The 8035-nt window shown below is 38.9% G+C and overlaps 1 protein-coding gene across 2 annotated transcripts; it reads left to right on the forward strand.

Annotated features, from left to right (window-relative positions):
• The first annotated feature begins 2916 nt into the window (after nucleotides 1-2916).
• On the forward strand, nucleotides 2917-7602 carry ngdn (neuroguidin, EIF4E binding protein). Of its 2 annotated transcripts, none has more exons than XM_042067547.1 (11): nucleotides 2917-2993; nucleotides 3527-3586; nucleotides 3713-3784; nucleotides 3889-4026; nucleotides 4120-4204; nucleotides 4300-4352; nucleotides 4429-4546; nucleotides 4738-4912; nucleotides 6357-6504; nucleotides 6613-6673; nucleotides 7456-7602. In XM_042067547.1, the coding sequence occupies exons 1-11, from the start codon at nucleotides 2928-2930 to the stop codon at nucleotides 7473-7475; spliced, it is 996 nt and encodes a 331-aa protein (XP_041923481.1). In that variant the 5' UTR covers nucleotides 2917-2927; the 3' UTR covers nucleotides 7476-7602. The 2 variants fall into 2 exon arrangements, with proteins under 2 accessions (XP_041923481.1, XP_041923482.1); XM_042067548.1 differs by having other exon boundaries at nucleotides 2933-2993; nucleotides 3710-3784.
• Nucleotides 7603-8035: the final 433 nt, after the last annotated feature.

Consider the following 8035-nt stretch of genomic DNA (forward strand, 5'->3'; position numbering starts at 1 on the left):
CCTTCAGACTCTTGGGACCTTGATTGGACCCTGATATCCAAATTGAATGCAACATTTGTTTTTATGTGAAAAGAGGGGTTTGGACCACTGAGCAATGATCCAGTTTTGTCTCTTATTAGCCCAGGTAAGACGCTCTAACCTGGTCTCTGATTCAGGAGTGGCTTGACACTAGGAATATGCCACTTGTAGCCTATTACCAGGACACACACGTCTATGCATGATGGCTCATGATGCAGACTCCAGCCTCAGTCCACTCCTTGTGAAGTTCCCCCAAGTTTTTGAATCGACGTTGCTTGACAATTCTCTTAAGGCTGCTGTCATCCTTGTTGCTTGCACACCTTTTCCTACCACACTTTTCCATTCCAGTCAACTTTCCATGAATGTGCTTTCATACAGCACTCAGTGAACACCCTGCCCACCTTCTGTGGCTACCCTCTTTGTGGAGGGTTTCAATGAGTGCCTTCTGGAAAACTATCAAGTCTGCAGTCTTTCCCATGATTGCGGTTGTGTTTACTGAATCAGACTAAGAGTTTAAAGGCTCAGGAAAACAACATTTCTTTATTACAACCTCTAATTTTTCTAATATTTTGAGATACTAATTTTTGGTTTTAATGACCTGTAAGCCATAACCAACAAAAATTGTCTTGAAATATTTCACTTTATATCTAATGAATCTAGAATATATGAAACCCAATTAGCGGGGAAAATGAACTTTTCTACGATATTCACATTTTTTGAAACCCAAAGACCAGGTCTGAGTTTCTATTTTATATCTATTCAAGTTCCATGTGCATACCGTAATTCACATCTCAGACTGAAGTGTGGGATGGGCCCTAGTGGGGAATAGATGACAGGTGGGCCACTTACATTTTTCCAATCATCCTCGATATTTGCAAAACATAAGTGCATTTCTCAAAACAATTCGTACAAATAGCAAAACACCATGGATTACCTGCAAAAGCCAGTCTCTTGCTCAACATCCTTAGTTAATTTCTCAAAAGTAAATATCTGTGTCAATGAACATGTCAGTGCTATCAGAATGACAAATCCTTGTGTCATTGTGTACGCCAAAGACAGTCAAATTGCTTAGTCATGTTGTCAATAACAGTGTACTCTGGAGGGATGTTCTGATGTAAACTATGGCTATGGTTTTGATGATACAGTTTTTCTCAGTCGCTTTGGTGCTTTTCTCACATCACTATTAACATTTGCACAGCAGTTACTCCATTTCTCAAAACAATTTAGTGCAAACTGCAAAACCTAGTGGATAACCTGCAAAAGCATGTCACTTCCTCAAAAAGCAAGTATTCATGTCAATGAAACTATGAGTGATGATGAGTGTCATCAAAATGAGAAGTCTTGACACCATCGTTTATGAACAAGATAGTCAAATGGCTTTGTCATGTTTTCATCATGACAGTTTATTCTCTCAGTGTTTTCCAATGTTCACTGGAGGAATGCGACACTGGTGGAATGCGACACAACAAAATGAAGGGAAGTGCTAGTGGAGTGCTCTAGCACTTCACTTCATTTTGTCGTGTATGCGTATGTCGTGTCGTGCAAGTGGATCGGTACCGGTTCCTACACACAGCTGCTTGCATTGCATTGCTGGAGACGCATCCCATTCACTTTACATGGGCTCACGTCATCTGTTGCCGAACTGAATTGTGGGTTCGTCGCGTCGCATTTCTCCCGTAGCTCGCATTGAGAAGTTCAGCCAGAAGACATTCTCTGGTTCAGCCAAAGATCCAGGGGTTACAGTAAGTCATTGAGAGACCTCAGACCCATACAGACCAGCCTCAGACGAGTCCAGGAAGTGACGTCAATTCCGGAAATAAGTACATAATTTACTTTACTCTTTATCCGTACTACGGAAGCGCATTAGGGCCACATGAAGAGAAAATATTTTTGAAAATTCCGAGATAAAAGTCAAAATTTTCGAGAAAAAAGTCAAAATTTTCGAGAATCAAATTCAAAATTTTCGAATACAAAATCAGAAATAATTTCTGAGATTAAAGTCAGAATTTCTGAGTAAAAAAGTCAAAATATTCGAGATAAAAGTAAAAAATTTTGAGATAAAAGTCAAAATTTTCAAGAAACAAAGTCAGAAATCATTTCTGAGATTAAATTCAGAATTTCGGACTTTAAAGTCAAAAATTCTGACTTTAATCTCAGAAAATATTTCTGACTTTGTTTCTTGAAAATGTTGACTTTTATCTGGAAAATTTTGACTTTTATCTCAGAATTTTCAAAAATATTTTCTCTTCATGTGGCCCTAATACGCTTCCGTATTACGGAGAATACAGCAGGATGTATGCAAATAGGGTAGCAGTAGTAGGCCTACACTGATTACGTAAGATTACGTTCACATTTTTACTGTATATGCTCTTTGCAATTCTACAGCATTGTGACAATTTGATAACTAGTTCACCAATTTTGTATGAAATGACTCAAGCAATGAAATGAAGACTATTAGGTCTAGTTTTAACGACTATTCAACATCCATAAGTAGTTCATTTTGACTGACATGACATAAGCAAATGATAATGTTAAACAGCAGAGAATTGTATGAAATCAAATTATACATGTCCAAAAGCATTTGCAATTCATTCAGAGGAAGGAGAAATTGCTATGATGTGCACAAATGACTAAATGTTGTGAAGGTTGAACTAATAGTTATGAGAATTTTCATTCTGATCTGAGAAAAGCACCAAAGTGACTGAGAAAAAAGTGCAGTAGAAGGGGTTTAGTAGATTAAGTGGCAAGGGCTGCATAAGAAAGTTGGGGGAGGATTGGGATTGCGCGGGGGGCACCAACAAGGAGCAAACCCATTGTTAGAATTATAAACTGGTTGATGTAACTAGAATCTGAATAAGTCACAGCATATAAAATATATTGACATTAGAAAGGCGAAGGGCCCATGTCCCATGACACTTTCCGTAGTTAACACTTCCGGTCACGAAATCAAAATGGCGGCGTCCCAGGATGGCAACGTGAGTATCAGGCAATTGCAAATTATAAACGATTTTAAGTTCTCTTTCGTTGGTTTGGTATATAACTGTTACCAGAGTAGTAGTATAGGCCTACAATACATTTAATCCTGTAGTCTAAAAGAATAGCGTAACACAATTCCATGATAAGAAGTGATAGGACATGAACTTTAGCGTGTTAGCCGGTGTAAGCTTATGTTTATTTACCCTCCACATATTTGGCGGTTAATGTTATGCATGTATGTAAGTAAGTATAAGTATATATACTCTTTTGATCCCGTGAGGGAATTTTGGTCTTTGCATTTATCCCAATCCGTGAATTAGTGAAACACACACAGCACACAGTGAGGTGAAGCACACACTAATCCCGGCGCAGTGAGCTCGGGGAGAAGTGAGGGGTTAGGCGCCTTGCTGATTGCACTTCAGCCGTGCCTACTGGTTACAGGTCCGAAGTACTAACCAGTAGTTCATGGCTGCCCTTAAATTTGGCTTGACTTGGGAAGAAACTTCATGCAACATAATTTTGTTTGTGCCAGGATTTGGTCGACAGTGATTTGCCCGCTGCTGTTAAACTATTGAACACTCTCACAGAACAAGTAAGTTTCTACAATAACATTTGTCAGTCAGAGTATAACGTTACCGGACACGTACGTAAGACATCCTACTAGAATTTGTTTTGTATGTTTGTGCATTATTTTCTTTATTTTTAATCATTTTTGAAGGTAGTGTCAGTCACAAGTCACGTCCAGAACTTGATCAAGAAAGTAAAGGATAAAGCATATCAAACGTCCAAGGTAACGAGACAGTCCTTCCTAAATCGTTCATATTCGACAATACCACTTACTATTTTATGAGTTTAATATGTATTTCTGTAATAAACAAAATTATTCTGTTTTAGGGATTGTCCTACCTCGATCTGAGGTACCAGTTGCTGTTGTTCTACCTCCAAGATGTAACACACCTGATCAGTGTCAAATCGGAGGGGAAGAGCTTGAAAGACAACGATGCCATCCACAGACTTGTCACTGTCAGAACTGTGTGTACTGAAGCCTGTTTGCATACAACTAAGTGTCTCCTTGCCTGTGTGTTGTACCCATTATATGTAATGTAATTTGTTAATTTCCTCTAGATTTTAGAGAAGATGCGCCCACTGGACCAGAAGTTGAAATATCAGATTGATAAATTGGTCCGCACAGCAGTAACAGGAAGTCTTGGTAAGATACTAATACAACAGGTGTGGTTGTTATGGGTATAGTGTATATAGTATTGGCACACAGTGACCTTTTTTTTCCCCCCTCATTGTTTTCAGCTAGAAATGATCCGCTGCATTTTCGTCCTAATCCTGACAATCTTGTCAGCAAAGTAAGTAATCTCTCCATTCCTATTGACAGTAGTGTGCATTATTCATTATTATAATATTTTATTCTTGATTATTCAGCTGGATGAGTCTGAGGGTTCTGATGAGGATGACGACATGAATGTTGGAGATTCTGAGAAGAAGGACGGCTCCTCCGCAAAGAAATATGTGCCTCCCCGAATTGCCCCAATGCATTATGGTATAGAATAACTTATACCTCTTAACCTAGCATCTTAACAAAATGTATCAAGTGAAATGGCTGCTGGTGATGGCATTAGGTTTTTATAATGTAAAATATCTTAAATGTTTATGTATTTAGACACAAATTAATAATATACTTGTCTGTTAGATTGTTGTATCTTTACTTTTGTCTTGTGACCTTCCCTTTAGATGGCGATCTGACAGAGGCCGACAGGAAGAAGGAGCTGACCGACAAGCACAGACGCGCCGCCCTACGTAGTTCTGTGATTCAGGAGCTGCGACAGCAGTACAGTGACGCGCCAGAGGAGATCCGGGATCGGCAGGATTTCCAGACTGAACGCGAGAGTCGGGAAGAACAGCATAGGTTAGTGAGCTTGGAGCTTTAGTGACCCCAAATCCCTAATTTGAAAGACAGGCAAAGTCACAAGTGTCAAACACTGAGACCAAACATTCTCTTTGCTGTGCAAATATACTTTTTTCAAGTTGCCCAGGAATAAAGTTTGATCCATACATTTGACTTTAAGACCCAAGACTTTGGCTATCATTCAGACTGGGATCCCTGGACTTATGAACGTTTATGTCTGCTGAATGTATATGAAAGTATTTGAAGTATATTTGCATTTATCTTAAATGAGACATAACTGAAATTCTGTTGTCGGGATCCTAGTATGATACTCCAGTGGGTTGGAAATGGGAATAAATCCCTTAAAACCTTTTATTTGAAACGTTTAAATTCTTAAAGGTTGTATCAGCGATAGCGGGGATGCATCACTTCGGTTGATGTTCAAACAAAACAAAGAGCTAGTTCGCTCCTCCCTCCTTAAGCAATTAAAACTCTCCTAAACGCTCATCTCGTCGGTTATTGGTTGAAACTAGAGATGTAACGGTTATAGTGACTAAAATTATCACGGTATTTCTAAAAGTGTGTTCAATAAGTTCAGAAAGCACTGATAGGCCTACACAATCTGAAATAGTTTCAAAAAGTGTCCCGTTCACTTTTTTCTTCATGTTTAATTGGCTATGTGCTTATAGCTTAACTTACCTTACCATAATTACCTTACCATAACTTGGAGTTTGCTATTTCATTTCGATCCAATGAGTGAGACCAAAGTAAGCGTTCAAAATAAAACTACTATAGGCTACTGTATTCTCCTGATAACGTGAGTGGAATGGATTTAATGTGGACGTGAACATAAAAAGAAGCAGAGTGGCTACATGATACAGTGCACATTTTGCGGTGAAAAAGTTCCGCCTTTTAAAATCAGGTGTAGCCTAATCCGAAGCGTACTTAAAACCATCAATTAGACAACAGAATCAGTAGGGTACCAGTTTTGTTCCATTGTACCAGGCCTACTGTATGTCAACAGCAGGCTCGGATGAAGCTTGGAGGGATTAAACACACGGTTTCCACACCGCGGTAATCAACAGTGATAATCATGATGTTTGAAATGAAAACAGTAATTATTATCGTCAACATTTTTATCACGGTTTACCATTATACCGGTAATCGTTACATCCCTAGTTGAAACACTTTATTTTGCCTTTAAGTGGGTTGCCAACCCTTGTTGGTAGCAATTGTTTTTGTGTACAGATCTCGGAGCCTAGGCTGCCTACAGAGACGCGTTTTTTTGACGGCCTGCTTATGGGGCAGACAGCTAGCGGATTGTTTAGATTAGATGAATATGACCATTTATGTTTCGGCCTTTTTTGGGCCTGAAATCGCTGATAAAACCTTTTAAAGTGTGTGTGGAGTTCTCCATCCCATACTGTCATTGCACTTTGTGAGTGAAGAGATTTGTGGTCCACAGGAAGAACTATGAGGAGACCATGATGGTTCGTCTTGGCATGACCCGGGACCAGAAGGTCAGGAAGAGAGGGCTGGTAGGAATGACCTCCCAGCTGAACAACATCACACGTTTTGGTGACATCACAGGACTGATTGGTGGGGAAGGACAGGTATGTTTGCCGCCACTTCTGTACACTGCTAGTTTGTTGTTCTATTTATAACTGCTTCGTTACATTACAATTTCTAATGAAGATATTGCTGTCTGTTCTTCAATGTAGGAGATGGAAAAACCACGAACCAAAAAGAAGAAACTGATGAAGAAGAACACAAAAAGAAAGGGTATGTTTGATCATTTAAACTTGATTTAAATGGGCTTGAGCAGCTTATTTAAGTGTGTAAATTAAAATGAACAAAAAGAAATGACATTAGCGCAGATCAGTTAGCTGCCTGGAAAGGGCCAGGATACTGGGAAATTCCCTGTTCTTTGCAATGAGATTTTTTGGTGTAACATCTTATTGTCTCATTAGCCACGTTTACATTTACTTTAATCTTAATGAAAGAGGTGGTGTAGTCCGTTCATATTTAAATTGAACAGCCATGTATACGGTCAATCGGACTGCCCGCTGTATCTTCTCAAGGAAAAGTAGGCAACAACGGCTATTCCACAATCAAAGATTGTAAAGCGCTTGAGGGCACCTGATCGGAATAGAACATACCAGAGCCATATAAAGGTACCTTTATATGGCTCTGGAACATACCCCGTGTAAACAGACAGCACACTTTTTTCAATCGGAATGACAAAAAAAAACTGTCCATGTAAACGTGGCTAGTGTACCCATTGCTGCATTGGTATTGTTTTGTGACCAGAGAGAGGACTACCCTCTACTAGCCCACCAACTTACTCTAATTTACCCAGGTCTCCCACATAGTACTAACCAAACCCACACCTGTTATTCAGCAGACAGGATATCCATTGGTTTGGCTGCTGGCAAACATACTATACTGTATTATAGACCTAGGTTTAGGTCTGAATGGTATGGTATTATGAAATACTGTTTTCCACAGATTACAGATTAAGATGTCCACACTTTTAAGTCATATTTTTGGTGTTCTTTCAACAGCTTTCAAGAAACGTCGTTAGAGCAAGCTGGTACAAGCCCAACGGCTGAAATTCCACTACATACCAGCTCACTTTCAACTTGGTGCTTAAATATATTCAGCTTTCGCTGTTGTCATTTGGTTTAATAAATGTGTATGCTGCAAATTAATCTCGCTTCTTGGGTTTTTTAATTTTTAAGGAAATAAACCTGTCAAAATGGTTACTGAATTGGCCTCTTTCTTTAATCAGACATACATGTACCGTCATATTTTAGATTTGTGTAAAATGTATTTGCTATGAAATTAATTTTATGAGTTATGTGATTCATTTTAGCCACTGTCATCCTTTGACCTAACTGGAACTCAGGGTTCCTACTCAAATGAACAAATTCCATTACTTTTCCCTGACAAAAAAAACCTAAATTTTTATGACATGAATGGTACAATATACCGACCAATGATTTCAGAGTAGCTGCGTAGCGTTCAAGAATCTTGTATCAAATAAATGGGCATTGAAATAAACAAGGTTAGGCTAACCACAACCACTTAAGCAAGCAGTAAAGCTAATAATGAGCTATACATGAATTCTGCATGAAAATATGT

The sequence above is a fragment of the Alosa sapidissima genome, chromosome 17, assembly GCF_018492685.1.
Source record: "Alosa sapidissima isolate fAloSap1 chromosome 17, fAloSap1.pri, whole genome shotgun sequence".
NCBI lineage: Eukaryota > Metazoa > Chordata > Actinopteri > Clupeiformes > Clupeidae > Alosa > Alosa sapidissima.

Coding starts and splice junctions, on each gene's coding strand:
- ngdn (XM_042067547.1), top strand. CDS start 2,928: ATGACACTTTCCGTAGTTAACACTTCCGGTCACGAAATCAAAATGGCG. Junction 4,547..4,737: donor AATTGCCCCAATGCATTATG/GTATAGAATAAC, acceptor CCTTCCCTTTAG/ATGGCGATCTGACAGAGGCC. Junction 4,913..6,356: donor AGTCGGGAAGAACAGCATAG/GTTAGTGAGCTT, acceptor TGTGGTCCACAG/GAAGAACTATGAGGAGACCA.